The following is a 17,440-nucleotide window of genomic DNA, read 5'->3' on the forward strand; positions in this document are numbered from 1 at the left end:
ATTCAAAGTGAGGAGAGGAAACGAAGGACAAAAGGGAAAAAGGCCATCCATGATTTTTCCAGTTGAGGGAAGCAGCAGGTTTGGTTCTGTGTTTTTCTTTTCTTTACATGTTCTGTTAAACACAGTAAAGTGTAGGTGACAGGGTAAGAAGCAGGGACCTTTGCGGCTCGTCCCTCCAACTGTGCGATGTGTTTTTGTTGTTTTAGCTGCTGCTGGAGTTAAATCAGGCCCAATCCTGCATCTCTCTTCCTGGTCCTCGCTGTTTGCCTGTTCCTCAGCCAGGTGGTTCCTGTTCTCCGCTTTGTTTTATACCAGTTTCATAGCTGCGGACGCCACTCTCATTAAATCACTGAAGTGTGACGTTTTTTTGTTAAAAATATTTACGCCGTGCCACCTGTATGGATGAATACAAAATACAACATATTATATAAAGAAAAACTGTTAAAAAATGGCTAAATCAAGTTTTTGTTTAAAGAATTATTCCTCTTATTTACCTCCACTAATGCTGTTGGATAGTTTGTCTGTTTGTTGGCAGGATTACACAAAAACTACTGAACAGATTATCACGAAACTTGGAAGAAGGATGTGTTATAAGTCAGGAGAGAACCCATTCAATTTTGGTGCGGATCCAGACCCAGGAATTTATCTTTTGGCGTAGATCCGGACAAAGGTGGATTCATAAATTTCATTTCATTTATCACTATTTTGTCACCTTCCTTAATATTGTGAGATAGCGAGTTTTTGTCCACCATTTTCATAGATTTCCCAGGGAATCATTCATGGATCTTGATGATCATTCTTCCACGATGAAGATTATGATTCCATGATCTGTAGAGTTTGATTGGCTTAGCTACGAGGCTTCATTGAATTTAAGGGGACTGTCGGACCTTGGCAGAGTAATGAACTCAACTCAGCGCCATTATAATGTTTCCTTTCTGTAACAACATTGGAGGTTTTGTAAGTTTTGAAAAACATCCTGTCACTTATTGTTATATTTTCTTACCACAGCTGCACAGTTGTGAAAGTGAAAACATCCATGTGCTCTCTCTAATGTACCATTGTAATGATAAGGAAAAAGTTGACAATACAAAAAAATAGTGATGATTTGATTTAAAAACCTTTGCATGTCATCACTTCCCTCTTCATTCATACAGAATCATTTCCTGTCAGCACTTTATTGTCCGGATCAACTAAAGGTGAAATGAAGACTGGAGGAATGAAAAAAGAACGGATTATGAAGAAAGATATCATGTTTTTCATGAGATTAATATATTATATAGCATCAAACGCTAATTAGATGTCAGGAGTTTATAGGGTGGCTGAGCTATGGGACTTATTTTAAACCAAATTAATTGTATTTTATACACAGAGAGGGGACAAACGTTCTTATAAATGTGTCCTGGTGCAGAGAACAGATCAGTAAAGTGTGAAAGTTATCAAACAGAGCTCACTATAAACATTGTTTTAGGTCTGATAGTGTTAGCTTGACAGACTTCTGCTGCCTAAAAGACAAGACGTTAATCCTCTCAGCGTGGGACCCAGGCTCATTATAAACACACCGACCACTCCCGTCATGAGAGGAGCCGTCACCGGCTGAACTGTGACCCACTTTGGGTGCGACCCCTTCGTTTAAGAAACCAGGCTGCGGGGCCTATTATTCAACTTCCTGGGAACTAAAGCTGAACACAGCGCTCCTCTCATGTGTGAGCCAAGAAGAGACGCCGGGTTCGAATCTCCAGCTGAATAAAGGCCCTCATGTGTCTTTTCACTTTAATGGACCCTACTCTTGAGTCGTGTGTGTGTGTGTGTGTGTGTGTGTGTGTGTGTGTGTGTGTGTGTGTGTGTGTGTGTGTGTGTGTGTGTGTAGGTTAGAGGGTGGGGGGGCTTCAGGATACAGACAAGGGAGTGTGTCCTGCAGTTTTAACAATCACACCCAAACTTCCACTTTACCTCAATCAGCAAGCAGCTACTTCCCGCCTTTAACCTCTCGCTCCCTTTTACTTCCTCTCTCTCTCTCTCTCTCTCTCTCTCTCTCTCTAATGTTTAGCCATTTGGCACCTCTCTCTTTTCCTTTTCAATCTTCACATCAGTGTTTTCTTTTCTTCATCTGTCTCTCATTTTCTCTCTCTCTCTCTCTCTCTCTCTCCGGCCCCATCCCATCCATCTGGAAGTCACTTCATTTCACTTCAGTTCGGTTACTAACTGCACACACTGTTGTTACGGTAACCAGACTTATGTGTGCTGGTTCCTTATTTGAGAACTTTTTCAATAAGCTGTCATACTCCACCTGCCCACCAGATGTCCCCAGACTGTTCTAATGCACCTAGCATAAAGACAACAAATAAAGAAAGGAAAGAAGATATCAATCCTCTTACTGTAGCTAATGTGTTCCCTCTTTTTTGACCGAGTTGAAACAGTTTCTGAACCAGTGGGAGATGGGATAATATATTTTTCTTATAATTAAGAATATACTTAGATATTTGGTTTTGCTAAATAAGTCTCATTTGCATCTTTAACATAAAAACCTGAAATCCAGTCAGAATATTTCTATTATACACAGTCTGCTGTACTTTGTGTACGTGTTGACACCTCCCCCTTGTGTTGATGATTGGTGCTACAACACCTGGCTCTGCTGCGGGGAGGGTCAGAGGGTGGAGCTCTACCTCTGTGGTCTCAGCTCTCAGGTACATGTTTTCTAAAAGGCTGTGATCCAAAGAGGAGGCTGCGGAATCAGGGCTGTTCAGTGAAGCAGTGAAGTCAGTGGATGGTGTCGTCAGGCAGCCAGATGTTGCTCTCAGCTGAGTGCAAGTTAAAAGAGGCCTGAACAACAATGGGGAGTTTTGTGGCTGATGTGTTTCTGCTGCTGCTGATTTCCACAGGACAAGTTCACGGAGGTAAGTTGCTGCAGAGGAGAGAAGATCCCTCCTCCTCCTCCTCCTCCTCTCTACCAGGTGAAGAAGGTACAACTGAGAACATGCATGCTGCAATATTATTCTGAAATATTTTGTGCATTGCTATAATGCAACTGGTAACACTGTGAAAAGTTTTTATTCCATTAAAGTTTGTAGAAATGTAGTTTCTAATGTTTTTTTTTGTGTAGTCAGTTAATATTGTAATGTCCTGAAGTAAATTACATCCAATTTAAGTGAGTATTGTGCATTTGATTAAATGAATACTGTCTCTTAATGTATATGTCAGTATTCTGCAGGATACTGGACTATAATTTGATTGGGTGCCTCAGCTACTTATGTTATGCAGAGGAACATGAACATCTGACACTAAATAATATTCCTAGACCCTTTAAATGTTAGTTTATAAAACTACTTTTACTCTGTTGATGATTTATTCCTCAATTCTCATAAGTAAGAAAAGCTTTTGCAAAACATTGTCTGCAAAACTTCAGGTTTTTCATGTGTGTTATGTGTGCTTCATTTCAAAATTTCAGTCCTCTTAATAATAAATAACTGCCTCATACATATAAAGTATCAGCACCTAAAACCATCTGAAAGTTGCTGCATGTACAGAAGAATTCTTAATTAACCATCTGCGTTGCCTCCACGTCTGTAAGCCTTACACCTGTTCATGAGACATGGCTTCACCGGTGTCTGTGATTGAATGAGGATTATTAATAATCCAGTGTTCACTGGTATCATAGAGGCAGATTAGAGATAGATGGGCAGACATGGGTTACACTGACCCAGGCTTACAGGCTTTAATGCAGAGCGGCATGCTGGGCCAGCAGCCTGCTGACTGAGGACTTCAGTTTGGAACCAGTCTTTACACACATCATAATAATATCCTTGATTATAAACCTGGATTTTTGCAGGCAGTGCATTTCCCAAGCAGAGTTTTCTAAAGGTTAAAGTCGATACAATTATACAAGTTAGAAAATAGAATAATGTGCGATTTTAAGACAGAAGAGCTAAGAGAATACATTTTGTTTTATTATCAAAAATATTTTTTTGTTTGTATCTGCTTTTTAATTTGAAACATCCCTCTCACCACACACACACACACACACACACACACACACACACACACACACACACACACACACACACACACACACACACACACACACACACACACACACACACACACATAGACAGTCATTTTTTAAGAGTGCTTCAACACTGTTTTGTAGGTCAGATCGATCAAAACATTTTACCCATCAGCCGTTTGGATTTTAACTCGGGTTATTTGGGTGTGACGTCATTCCGAGGGGACGAGCTCCGAGGTGTAATGGAACGGGGCACAAGTTCAAAGTAGCTTGATTTTTCACTTTCAGAGCAGCTGGTTGAACGAAAGGAAAGTTCAGTCTGTGTCATGTGAACGTTTCAGGATGACCCACTTCACAGTACATTAGCAGCCATTAATTGAATTCAGATAGTAGGTTTAAAGTGCAGAGTAGACTCCACATTGACAGAACAGTCAGGACAGATTAACCAAACTGTCTTTGCTCTGGTGTTTCGTTACTAAATGTTAGTTTGACTATTATTAGATGAATATATAGATTCATGTAAATGCATTTTAAGGGTTACAATATGTCAGCATGGAGCACAAAGGCCTTATAGCTAAATAATCTCTACTCAGGACTCGATCTGGTCACAACTTTGGCCTCAGATTCTCACCTGTCTCCTTTTTTCATTGTTACAGCGTCATTCTACGGTGACGGCTACATCCACCTGCGAACTGTGCAGGCCTCCGTTCAGAACCTGCTCCATGTCCGATTTCGAACCTCCAGTCAGGCAGGGCTGCTTTTTTTGGCAGCAGGGCGAAGAGACTTCCTGCTGCTGGAACTGATCTCTGGTTTTCTGCAGGTAGGTTATTGAAGCAAACTTGTGTATTTTGCCAGGAATCATTCATTTGTTCAATTGCAATTTAAAGGACACAGATAGGATATATATAAGTTTTGGGAAGGAAAAAAACACTTTAGTCATAGGCAGTCAAAGTGAAAACTGTCTGAGGCTCACATAACGATGCCTCGCACCTTTCAACCAGGAGGAAAGTATTTGTCCCTTGGGCCATTTTAGCTCATTTATGTTGGCATTTACTATCCTGAGGAGAGAAGCCTCAGTGCACGCAGCCTGGTGTCAGATTGCTCACAGAGGGGGAAAAAATAAATCCTTTGGCACTGGCTTCCTTTCAGAACAAGTTTCTTCATGACCATGTTAACAGAGAAGACCACAGTAGTTTAATGAAAGCTCAATGTACAAGGCGAGGCAGCTACACATGAAATAGTTTGAGTATACTTTCTTAATTGTATATTTCTTTAGTTTATATACACACAAATATATAACAGATGTGTTTTACTTTTCTTGCCACCTTTTTTCTTGCCACCTTTTGTCCTTGGGCAAAGATACAGAAATTAAAATCAAATTCTACTTCATGTGTTTTATCGTTCCCTGCTCACCTCCTCCTTCATCCCTTAGGTGCGTCTGGACCTGGGCTCAGGTGAACGTTTCCTACGTACAGAAACGGGCATTCACCTTAATGACCTGGGTTGGCACTCTATGGAGCTGACCCACGACCGCCATAATGTCACCATGACCGTGGACCGCAACTCTCGCACCAGCCTCCACATGCCAGGACCGGATCTGGAGCTCACTGTGGAGGATGGACTTTTTGTTGGCGGGGCAGCCGGTCTGAACCACCCCTACATTCTCAACATTTCCTCTGGGTTTAGAGGTTGTGTGGATGAAGTGGTGTTCAACGAACATAACCTGCTGTCCGGTTTAAGGCGGTATTCTGGGTACAAGAAAGTCCACGAGGTATCTCTTGGCTGTAATCTGCAGTTTTCTGCCACAGAAGAAGATCCTGTGAGTTTTTTCAGCTCCAAAGCCTTCATGTCACTCCCACCGTGGGATGTACCACAGGAAGGTGTGTTTGAATGTGAACTTCACCCCTCTGAGAGAGAACAAGATGGCATAGTCCTGTACAGCTCCAACAACCAGGGAGGGTTTGTTGCTATAGAGATCCTAGATGGTAACCTGGTGGCGACAATAGGAAATGGAGAGGGGAGTAAAACTGAGCTGCGTTCTCTAACACATGTCACCACCAACCACACTTGGTACCCCATCCAGCTACACCTGCTACCCTACAGCCTGGAGCTGAAGGTAGACAAGGAGTTAATCAAGGGCAACCTGGGTCCGGAGCTCCAGGTCATCCAGCTCAGAGGGCCACTTTTCCTCGGAGGATTGGATGAGGAAACACGGGAAGTGGGGCAGCAAGCTGGGTTGCTCTCTGCCTCGTCTTTTAAAGGCTGCCTCCGAGAAATTAGGGTGAACACTCAAAGAACGGGCCTCCCTCATGCCGTCATCACCAAGGACATCACCGTGGGCTGTAAGATGGGACAAGACCTTGAGATGGGGACGACCAACAGCCCAACAGATCGCCCTGAGTTGGTTATTACAACCTCACAACCAGTGACCATCAATAAGAGGACCCCGAACTTCCTGTTGCTGAGAAAGCTAGAGGTGGCAGAGGGAGGCCGAGCACCGCTGGAGCCCAAACACATCAAGGTAGGATTTGTTGTCTCCTGCAGTTCTTACTTTTAGTTTTCCTAAACATAAATAAAAAAATACAATCTGTTTCTATTTTCTCTCCTTTTCAGGTGAATCTGAATTTTCGTAAACTGGGTCTCCATCCTTCCCAGTTGCTTTTCCGTATTGAGGAGCAGCCTGTTCACGGTCAGCTCCGGCTCGACCTCCGCCCTGACCCTGATGGGACGCTAGAAGAGGTGGGGCAAGAGAGGACTATCACCATAGGAACCGAGGAGCACGACAGGACTTTCAGTATGCTCGACCTGTGGCAGGGGCGTGTGATGTATGTTCACAGCGGTTCAGAGGACCAGAATGATTTCTTCATATTCTCAACCTTCTCCAGTAAGAAGGAGCTTCCTGTGTTTCTGAAGGGCAAACGTCTGCATCGGTTTGACATTAGCATCAGTCCTGTTAATGATGCGCCTGTGCTCAGCCTCCCAGAGGGAAATATTTTCACTCTGCTGGAGAAGTCCAAACGCCAGGTAAGCCGGATGATATGAATATTTGTACTAATTTAGCATTAGGAAATGAAAATACGAATACATCCTCAATGTCCACAGTTGACAACAGATGTGCTGAGAGTGTCGGACCCTGACAGCAGTCCTGCAGAGCTGATGTTCAGCTCCCTTGGCGAACTCTACACCGAGGCCGGACACCTTCAGCATGAGGATTACCCAGAGAGGTTGGTGCTCTGGCTTGTGAGGCTTTACATTACCTCACAAATCTTCTTACAACCAGCAGTTGAAGTGTAGAGCAGGAACTTAAACAGAACATGTTAACAGGGGTTACATGTATCTTTCCAGGGCCGTTAACTTGTTCTCATTAAATGATCTGGAGGAAGGTAAGATCAGCTTTGTCCACTCTGGGGTCTCCACCACCAGACTGCCACTCCGGGTCAGCGACGGGGAGAAGGTAAGTGATGTAGCAGCTTTCCTAAACTAAAATAAACCAGCAGAAACTTCCAGGTATTCTCTGTATTTGCTCCTTGTTTCCTCTCTTTTCTTCAGTCAAGCAACACGGTAGTTTTGCGGATAATGGCGGTGGCACTCGAACACAAACTGGTGAATAACACAGGATTGGAGGTGAACCAATGTGAGGCTTCCATCATCACTACCAATCACCTTGCAGTACAAGTAAATGTGGCTGATCAGGCAGTGGAAATCCGATATGACGTGAAAGAGCCACCTCAATATGGTGAGCTCCAGCGGATGCACTCAAGTGGCGACTGGAAATCGACGACCTCGTTCTCTCAAAAACTTCTAGAAAAAGAACGGATCCGATACCTCAGCTCGTACCGTGGCCTTCAGACCCAGAACAACATCACTGATCAGTTCAAATGTAAGATCAGCATCGGTTCCCTGGCCCAGGAAGAGGTTGTTGTCCCCATCACGGTGCGCTGGATCCACTTCAAGGTCACGCGAAGCAAGATGGAGGTCAGCGGTGTTCTGTCGGCTGTCGTCACTCCCGAGAACCTCAATGTAGTTTCAAAGGGGGTCAGACTCACTGAGAACAACCTCTACTTCAGACTCCTTACACTACCAAAGAAAGGTCGACTGCTTTTTGACAACAACGTTCTACAAAAGAACTCAACCTTCAGCCAGAAGAATATCACAGATGGTTTATTGAAGTACGAGCTGTTCAACAGGCTCCTCGATGACACGAGAGACACTTTCAGCTTTCAGGTCTTTTCAACGCACGCCAACTCGACAAGTTACGACTTCAGAATCAACATCAAAACTGAGTCGACGGCCTTCACTGTTGTAAACGAAGGGCTTTCAATACCGGAAGGTGAAAGTAAAGTCCTCACCAAAGACATCCTCTTTACTCACACGGCAAGCAACCGGGAAGTGCAGTACAACATCACAGTGAGCCCCAAGCATGGACAGATCAGAAGGATCAATCTCTCCAACTCAACGTCCATTAACGACAACATCGCAGTCTTCACAAATCGGGACATTGCGGAGGAGAGGATCATGTACGTTCACGATGACAGCGAAACCAAGCAGGATTCTTTTACATTTCAAATCCTGGTTTATAAACCGCGTAAACAGCAAAGCAAGAAGGAGGATAGAAACACGGCCGAACACACCTTCAACATCTCTGTGCGGCTCGTCAACGATCAGAGACCTGTCAGGGTCGTGGATAAAGTTTTCCATGTGGCCCGAGATGGCCAGAGGTTGGTGACGTTGAGCGACCTTCGCTACAGGGACGACGATTCGGACTTTGAGGACGAGTGGTTGGTGTACACACGGAGGGGGATTCCCATGGGAGAGCTGGTGCTGGCCAGTAATCCCAGTCACAAACTGTACGAGTTTACACAGCGGGACCTTGAGCAGGTTAGCGATGATTTAACTTTTCCTCATCATCCAGGTGGTAGAATAAGTCAAGTCACTAGAGCAAAGGTGTATAGAGTTTCTGTTTTACTATTCAGGTGTTTGTTGTTGCCCTTAATGTCCGAACAATTCAAAAATATTTTTAAAACCCTGGTGACTTCACAGTAGAATTAAGAATATGAACAAATTTCTGAACCGTAAATCAACAATCAACCCCCCTAAAATACTTCACAAAATCCAGATCATTATCCAGATATGCATCATATATATATGTATTTGTAAATTTAAACATGCTGATGTGTTTTCTCTCTCCTCCTCTAGAAAAAGGTGTTGTTTGTCCACAGAGGAGTGAGTTTCGGGCGTTTCGTGCTTTTTGTATCTGATGGGAAACATTATGTTTCAACACTGCTGGAGGTGATTACAATGTCTTCACACCGAATGTGTTTTATGTGAAAACTCCATGAGCATCAAGAGAATCAGGAGAAGGCAGGAAAATCATAAAAGCTGCCAAAGAACAAACAACATTCATTCTTCATTATATCTCCTTCTACAAATGATTTGCTGGTAGTTCAATATACAGTATTGTAGTGTTAACATAAAAAAGCCTGTGATGATTTTGATGTGTGTTCTTACTGCTGCTGTAATTTCTTTCTGTCTCTGTTGTGTAACTGGCTGTTACAGGTGATGGCCCAGGATCCTTACCTGCAAGTGGAGAACAACACGGGCCTCTTGCTCCAGCGAGGTGGGATCTCGACCCTGACCTCTGCAAACCTCAGCGTCTTCAGCAACCTCGACATCCGGGACCCACAAGAGGTGACGTTCGAGGTCTTCCTTCCCCCTAAACGCGGCGCCCTCTGCTTTGCCAATGGAGGTTGCGACACCGTGAAGAGAGCAGATGCAATTTCAATATTCACCCTGTGGGATCTGGTGGCGGGGCGCCTGGCATACCACCACGATGGCAGCAGCCAGGAATTGTCCGACTGGTTCAACGTGACGGCCAAAGCCAGGGAGAAAAGCAACGAGAGGCAACCGGACAGAGGGAGGAGGGAGGTGCACCTGGACATTGGAGTGCCGGTAAAAATCTACCTGGAGAGTCATCAGAGGCAGCCAACGGTCATGAGTAACCGTGTGGTGGTGGTGGAGGAGGGACAGAATGTCTCCATCACCAGGGAGCATTTAGAGGCAAGTCAATAACTATAACACCCATCAAACTTAAAAAATACTCACATCTACAACTGGATCATATCTAAATCTATATCATATTTATACAGATTAGATTTAATACAATTTAAATCCATCAATTGTGTCTATTTTGACATTTATTTTGTTCCATGGTCATTATTTTATTTTATTCTTACCATCAGGTGATCCACGAGGACAGCCAGCCCTCAGAGATCATTTTTACCGTCCAGAGTCCTCCCACCCTTGGTTTTCTCCACAAGTCCTCCCCCATTAACGAGCACCAGAATAATGGAGAACAGCAGCTCTATCAGGTACGGCCAACTTTTACAGCTAATTGCTCTCGGTGTATTGGAAGTTTTTTGCCGTGCGGATGCTGGAAAGGAAGTTAATTGGAGCAGAGAATTGTCTTTCCGAAGCCACAAACAAAATAAAAGGTCCAGCAGAGCTAATGGGAACGGAGAACTGGGTGATTATTGGGGTGTTTGACCCGTGTGGTATGCAAGCTTTGACTGTGGAAAATAAATAATGGTTTGTGGGGTTTTAAAAAAGCTGTTCAAATATAATCTTTAGTTTTAAAAGGTGTATAAAACAATGAATCTACTTCCAAGTTTTCCTTTTGCAAAAAAAAAGCTTGATATGAATCTTTATTTTTCATCCAGACTTCCTGTCACTTTCCTCTTTCACCGAGAGCAAACTTGGCCCCGGAAGTTGTAAACTTCTGCATCTTAGGGTCCAAAGATTTACACAGAATTCAATAGGTTTGTCCTCTTGGTTCCTTCGCAGGGGAACAGAGAACAGGAGACGACCTCCTTCACCCAGGACGACCTGAACCAGGGATTGATCGTGTATCATCAGCAGGCTGCAGGAAGCATCAACGACTCGGTTCTGTTGGAGGCAACCAACGGGGTCACGAAGGTCGGACCCATCAGGCTGGAGATCGACATCATTCCTCTCCTGCTCCCTCTACAGGTACAGTTTGTCCGTCTAGATGTTAATAAATGTGACAATTCCATTAAAAACTAAAGAAACTATTAGATTTATCACGCTGTTTTTCAGGTGTCTGACTTGACCCTTGACGAGGGGTCCTCCCTGCCGCTGACCCCTGACATCGTCAAGGTTGCCAATCATCATTTCTCAGGCATGAACTTCCTGTATCAAGTCATCGTTCCACCACGACACGGACACTTGGAGCACAGCCGGATACCGGGGATGCCCATCACTGCTTTCACGCACACTGAGGTCTGACTGAACACAAAAAAACACATCTAGAGTAGATCAACCGATTATCTCTCCGTGCATTTAAAATGAAATATTGTGACTTTCCAGTTGGAACGTGAGTACATCTCCTTCATCCACGACGGCAGTGACACACAGAGCGACAACTTCACCCTCGTGGCCAATCAGACAGAAATCGGCAAGCACAGTTTGCCCTGCACCGCCCACATCAGCATTACACCGGTTAACGATGAGACTCCTGTCGTTACAACTAACCGGGGTCTGAAGGTAAGAAGTGAAGGAGAAGTGTTCAATACAATAAAACCCTTTCCTGTCCTTTTTCCATCCATCCTCCGTCTTGCGTCCTCAGGTGTGGGTGAGTTCGGTGACAGAAATCACCACAGACGACCTTAGTGCCGAGGACTCTGACACTCTCTCTGAGTGGCTGGAGTTCATCGTCACGCCGCCCAGCAACGGCCACCTGGCTCTGAGGACCGCCCCGTCCAAGCACATCCTGAACTTCACCCAGAGTCACATACAGAGTGGACAGCTGGTGTTTGTGCACAGCGGTGAGCGGAGGAGAAGTTCGGCAAATTTAAAGTTTTGTAAATGGAGTGGTGCATAGTTTTTATTAGCTAAGAATGACTTATTTTTGTGCAGGTGCACCGGCTGGTGGCTTCCACTTCCAGGTGAACGACGGCGTTAACTTTGCCCCTCGTCAGATCTTCAGCACGACTGCCCACTCTCTGGTCCTCACTCTGCAGAGAAACCATCCGATGGAGGTCTACCCAGGTACAACAGCTAACCCAGGGACAATACAACACCTTGGTTCAGATCTGTTACAACCACAGTGAACTCATGGCCTCCTCCCACTGTGTCTTTTTTTTACCTTTTTAAAGGTTCTGTGACACCGATCACTGAGCAGGAGCTTCAGGTGGTAACCGATGATGTCAGCGATATCAGGAGAAACCACTCTGTGGTGTTTGCGGTCACTGCTCCTCCCAAACTCGGCCGCCTGCTCCGACGCATGCCTGACAACTCTACGCAGGACATTTCTACGTTCACGCAAAGCATGGTAGGAGGTCTTACATGTTGAGTTGTACAGAATGTAAAATGAGATGGTAAACTCCATTTCTCCCACTTTATATCTCCATGTTCTCTCAGGTGAATGACGGAGTCGTCCTGTACGATCAGAACAACCCGGAGTCGGTGGAATGGTCGGCCGCAGACGCTTTCTCTTTCACCGTGTCCTCTCCTCCTGCTTTCCTGGCTCCACACACCTTCACCATCTTAATCTCCTACCTCGCTAACAAACATCCTCAACACAACACCAGACTACTGAACAACGCAGGTACTGTTCAAGTCAATTTAAAACACTGCACTAATCCAGTTTTAATTCATATTTACTGCAGTTTTTTTCGTAGAACGACATTAAAGTTATTAACATCCTGCTGGTCTGAGGCATATCCTGTATTACATACATATTATAAACATTATTATATTCAGTTTTTATAGATTTTCAGACTCTGCAGCCACAGTAGATCGAATGCTGCTTATTCACATCTACTTTGTCTCAGTTGTGAGGAAGAATATACAAATGCACTGTTTCTGTCGCTCAGGTGCGGTGGTGGCGGAGGGAGGCAGGGTCACGATCGACAGGGCGAAACTCGATGCCTCCAATCTCCTGGGGAAAGTTCCCGATCAACGCCGGAAAGACCACCACATCCTGTACCGTGTGATTTCTCCTCCACGTCACGGGGCTCTGTCTATGCAAGGACATAATCTCACCAGGTGCTTTTCTTGATGCCTCAAAGTTTCTACCAGGGAGTAAAAGGGGTCGAAACTATCCAGAGTGATCCTTTGGGAAATAAACTTATTTTATGTTAACAAACTTAGTTTCTTTTTTATTTCCATCCTTCCCCAGAGACCAACCAGATTTCTCTCAGATCACCCTGAATAAGTTCGGCATCACATACATCCACGACGACTCTGAGACTCTGAGTGACAGCTTCACGTTCCAGGCTTGGGTTGCTCCTCTGGATCTCTCCTCCTCCTCCTCCTCCTCCTCCTCCTCCTCCTCCTCCTCCTCCTCATCGTCCCTGTCTGCTTTCTCCTCTGATTCCTCCTCTTCCCCTTCCTCCTATTCCCCTCTCTATTCGGTATCATCGCCCCCCCTGCCGTCACTCGAAGCATTTTCTGATCGCAGAGTCAAGGACAGCCTGGCGGTGACGGAGACGTTCAACATCACGGTGACACCAGTCAACGACCAGCCGCCTCTCATCCGGAGCAGAACCCCGGGGATGAAGGTGGTGGTCGGAGAGAGAGTCGTACTGGGCTCAGACTACCTGCATGTGAGTCAGTGAACAGATTTAAGTTATAGTTATTTATCAATTGCCTGAAACATTCATCTTATTAATCACATTTATCTTAATTATAGCAGCCAAAATTATTATATTTTCAAATTTGTATTATAGAACTCATAAAATCATTAATCAACCAAATTGCTCTGATGTGTTTAACCCTCTGACATTCATTAAATTCAGTGTTAACTATGGTTGAACACGTTGATGTATCCAGGTTGAGGACCATGACAACCCTCCAGAGGAGCTGCACTACCTCCTGATCAGTAAACCCAACAACGGCTACCTGACGCTGGGGGAGAGACCAGAGCCTGTGACCTCATTCACCCAGTACGACGTCAACCACGGCCGACTGCATTTCATACAGCAGGTGAGGAGTGACTCTGCATCACGGAGATTTTGCATCTCTGTTTAAAAACCTAATGCATTGCAGTCTGTCCCTTTCCTGTCACTGCACTGTTTTCTTATTGCCTGTAGGGGCCGCCAAAGACACATAAATCCTCCCCACATGAGCTGTTAAAAAAAACACTCTTTGTCAGTTCCCCTCTACAGCTACACATTTATAAACTTCTCTTAAAAAGAGGTGACACACAATCAACAGTTCATATGTATGCATATGGATTCATTAAAAAGTAAATTGGAATTATTAGTAAAATGTTTGATTTTCTTGAATTTGGTGTCGCCAACTTGCAGGGATTTTAAACCTGCTTTAGAAAAATATATTCTGATATTTATAATTCTCGTCAAAGTCGCAGTTGAGTTTGCTGAAAACTAACCTTTATTTTTCTGCTTTTTCATTTATTTCCTCTCTCTTTCATCCTTTCTTCCTTCTTCTGCTCCCTCACTCAGGGTGAGGCTTCGACAGGAGTTTTCTACTTCAATGTAACCGACGGTCACCACCGCCCGCTCTACAAACTGTTCAGCTTGGAGGTGATTAAACCCTCTGTCTCCATGGTGAACAACACCGGCCTGTCATTACTTCAAGGCAGGACCGCTGTTGTCCTGACAACCAACCAGCTGGCAGCTCAGACCAACGGCCGCAGCCCGGCCAACATCACCTACACGGTCACCACGCACCCTCGCCACGGACGCATCGCCATCAACGACCAGGAGGTGACGACCTTCCGCCACGAGGACCTGCAGTTTGGTCGAGTCGTCTATCACATGACCGATCTCAGCGAATCAGAGGACGTCTTCCAGGTCTCAGTGTCGGCCTCGTCGCCTGGTGTTGATTATGGAAATGTGACGGCACAGACGGTGAAGGTAACTGTGCGGCCTCTGGTCTACCTGAGGGAGCCGGTCAGAGTCCCCAGTGGCATCGCTGTGAAACTGGGAAAAGCCATGATCGACGCCTCGGAGCTGGCGAGGATCAGCCGGGCCGACCCGGTGTTTGAGGTTCTGTCGCCACCAAAACATGGAAAACTAGTCAAGGTAAAACTGATCAAAATGCTCAACTCCATTTCTACCTGACCTTTCTGTCAAAGAAGCCCTGAATCTGTTGGGCCTTGACGGAGGTTTGTGCTCTAACGAGTGTCATTTAGTCCATATCTGATTTAAAATAACTTACATTCTTGTGTTGTGTGTATGCATTGTGATATTTTCAGCAACCATCTAATTTCTCTTCTGCCCTCTGCTGTGCCTGTGCCTGTGTGTGCATGTCCGCAGATGACCTATGACCCTAACCGAGCATCAGAGGTCCTGAAGTCGTTCACCTTCAGGGACGTGGTGCAAGGCCGAGTCGCCATCCAAGAGACTCTGAGTGACGGCGACAACCAGCTCCAAGATAACACATCAACGTTGGCGACCGCTCAAGGCCACACCCCCGCCAGACCTCTCAACGATTCCTTCACCTTCCTCGTGAAGGCTGGAAATGTCCAACCGGCGAAGGGCGAGCTTCACTTCACCATCTTACCCCACCACCAGATGCATCACGGTCCGACTGGTGTAAATAAAGAAGACGGTGCAAGTGGCAAACACACCACAGAACCGATGGCGACACAGAACAGGACGACTGCCGGAGGAAGGAGAGGAGGTGGAGCAGGGGGATCCACGACGCTCAGTGAAGTCGAGCTGGGTTTGCACCCTCACATCCTGTCCCAGAAGAACCACAACCGGACACAGCCCAGGTTGAGGCCTCACGGTCGCTGGGGGAACCACACACGCAGCGGGAGTCATGGAGGCAGGTCAGGGAGCGCCGCGGAGGGAGCGGGTAGGGGTCACACTCATGCTGCTCAACCCCACACTCCTTTCATCGCAGACAAACACGGGCCGGCGATCCCTCCCGACGCCAACGCGGTTCATGTCGAGGTCCTCCCTCGACCCGCCTCCGACCCCCTCCTCATCATCCTGCCGCTGCTGGCCTGTCTGCTCCTCATCATCATTCTCGTGGTTCTGATTCTGGTGTTCCGCCGCCGAAAGGAGAAACAGGCCCGGCAGCGGCTCCTCCGGGAGCTGGCCGCGGTGGTGTTACCCACTGAGGACAGTCCTTATCTGGGACGGCCGGAGCGGAGCGTGGCGATGCCATCTGTGGTGGTCACCCCGCTCGGCCCTGCAAGCTGCCCCACCTCACCGAGGGAGCCCCTAAGTCCCAGGAGGAGGAGGAGCCTGGCCCCTGGGATGACCTTCTGGGGGCCGTTTGAAGCTGACGGAGCAGGTGGCGATGGGAATATTAGACGTGGTTCCATTAATCAAAGAAATAATGTGATTTGTCGTAATGCATTCCCAGCTGTTGCTACAGGATTCAAGACCTCTGTGAGTTCTAGGTCCCCCACTCTCAGAGACGACCAGTACTGGGTTTGATGGAGGCGATTCAAAGATAAACTGACTGTGCCTTAGAGCTGTATTTTAGTGGGAAGGGTATAAATGATCTGCTGTGAGCTGAAGAGAGGATACAAATGTGCACATTTGATGAAGACATGTAGAAAATGGATGATGGATGAACCAACTTGAACTTTGTGGAAGTAGCATGACTGACAAAAGTGTTATTTCATGTTTAAAACATTACCCAACAGCATAGGAGATGTGAGGTAATATTCAAAGTCAATTATTTATGCTTAAGCTGCCATTTTTAATTGTCCTTAAAAGGTATTTTATGTCAAAATGCACATTTTGTAACAACAGGTCTTGTACTGATTCATCAAAACACTGGTTTAACGCCTATAGTGATGAAAATAGTGTGATATTTTTGGAACTGAGCATTGAACTCAAACATAGACTTTAGTAAACAAACTGTCAGATTTGATGAAGCTGAATTTTGGGTTTCGTTGAAATGGGAGTTACTAGTTTCGCTCTCATACAAGTTGCTGTGTTACTTCCTTGAATGTCAGCTGCTGAATCATAGTGGTGTTTGTTCACGTAAACAAACGTACTGTAAGCTTTTATTGCAAAACTACATTTACCGCTCGTGCACGGGTGTCATTCACCATTCTGCACTTTTCCATTACTGTGTCTCTGATCGTCCGTACAGTGTTAATAAACTCATAGTGAGCTATAAAGACATAACATCACCTTTGACCCTGTTTTTGCCTGGATTTGTTTGCCGTGCACTGTGTAAAATTGTATTTTTAATAAATGATGTTTGTTAAAGACCTGCGTGTGTGTGTGTGTCTGTGTCTGTGTGTGTCTGTGTGTAACCAGCAGAGCCAATCAACAGTCAAAGAAACGATGATGATGTGATTTCAAGTCCTCAAAACAAGTTTCCTGATGTATGTTGACTTATTCATGCACCGTGACACTTACAGTAAACTGTTCGTAAATGATCCCGGATAAATTATTTGTGGTGAAGCCTCTTAGGTGCTTTCTCCACCTT

At 45.4% G+C, this 17,440-nt stretch overlaps 1 protein-coding gene across 1 annotated transcript; it reads left to right on the top strand.

Annotated features, from left to right (window-relative positions):
* The first annotated feature begins 2,685 nt into the window (after nt 1-2,685).
* On the top strand, nt 2,686-17,236 carry LOC117771722 (chondroitin sulfate proteoglycan 4-like). Its single transcript, XM_034602426.1, has 22 exons — nt 2,686-2,960; nt 4,657-4,820; nt 5,433-6,521; nt 6,614-7,024; nt 7,103-7,224; nt 7,346-7,454; nt 7,550-8,878; nt 9,197-9,289; nt 9,557-10,057; nt 10,240-10,368; nt 10,841-11,026; nt 11,114-11,296; nt 11,384-11,560; nt 11,643-11,841; nt 11,933-12,064; nt 12,172-12,347; nt 12,437-12,623; nt 12,892-13,063; nt 13,197-13,623; nt 13,850-14,002; nt 14,482-15,063; nt 15,298-17,236. Exons 1-22 carry the CDS (start codon nt 2,831-2,833, stop codon nt 16,429-16,431), a joined length of 7,785 nt encoding a protein of 2,594 aa, XP_034458317.1. The 5' UTR covers nt 2,686-2,830; the 3' UTR covers nt 16,432-17,236.
* The last annotated feature ends 204 nt before the right edge of the window (nt 17,237-17,440 follow it).

The sequence above is a fragment of the Hippoglossus hippoglossus genome, chromosome 12 (genome assembly GCF_009819705.1).
Source record: "Hippoglossus hippoglossus isolate fHipHip1 chromosome 12, fHipHip1.pri, whole genome shotgun sequence".
NCBI classification, from domain to species: Eukaryota; Metazoa; Chordata; class Actinopteri; order Pleuronectiformes; family Pleuronectidae; genus Hippoglossus; species Hippoglossus hippoglossus.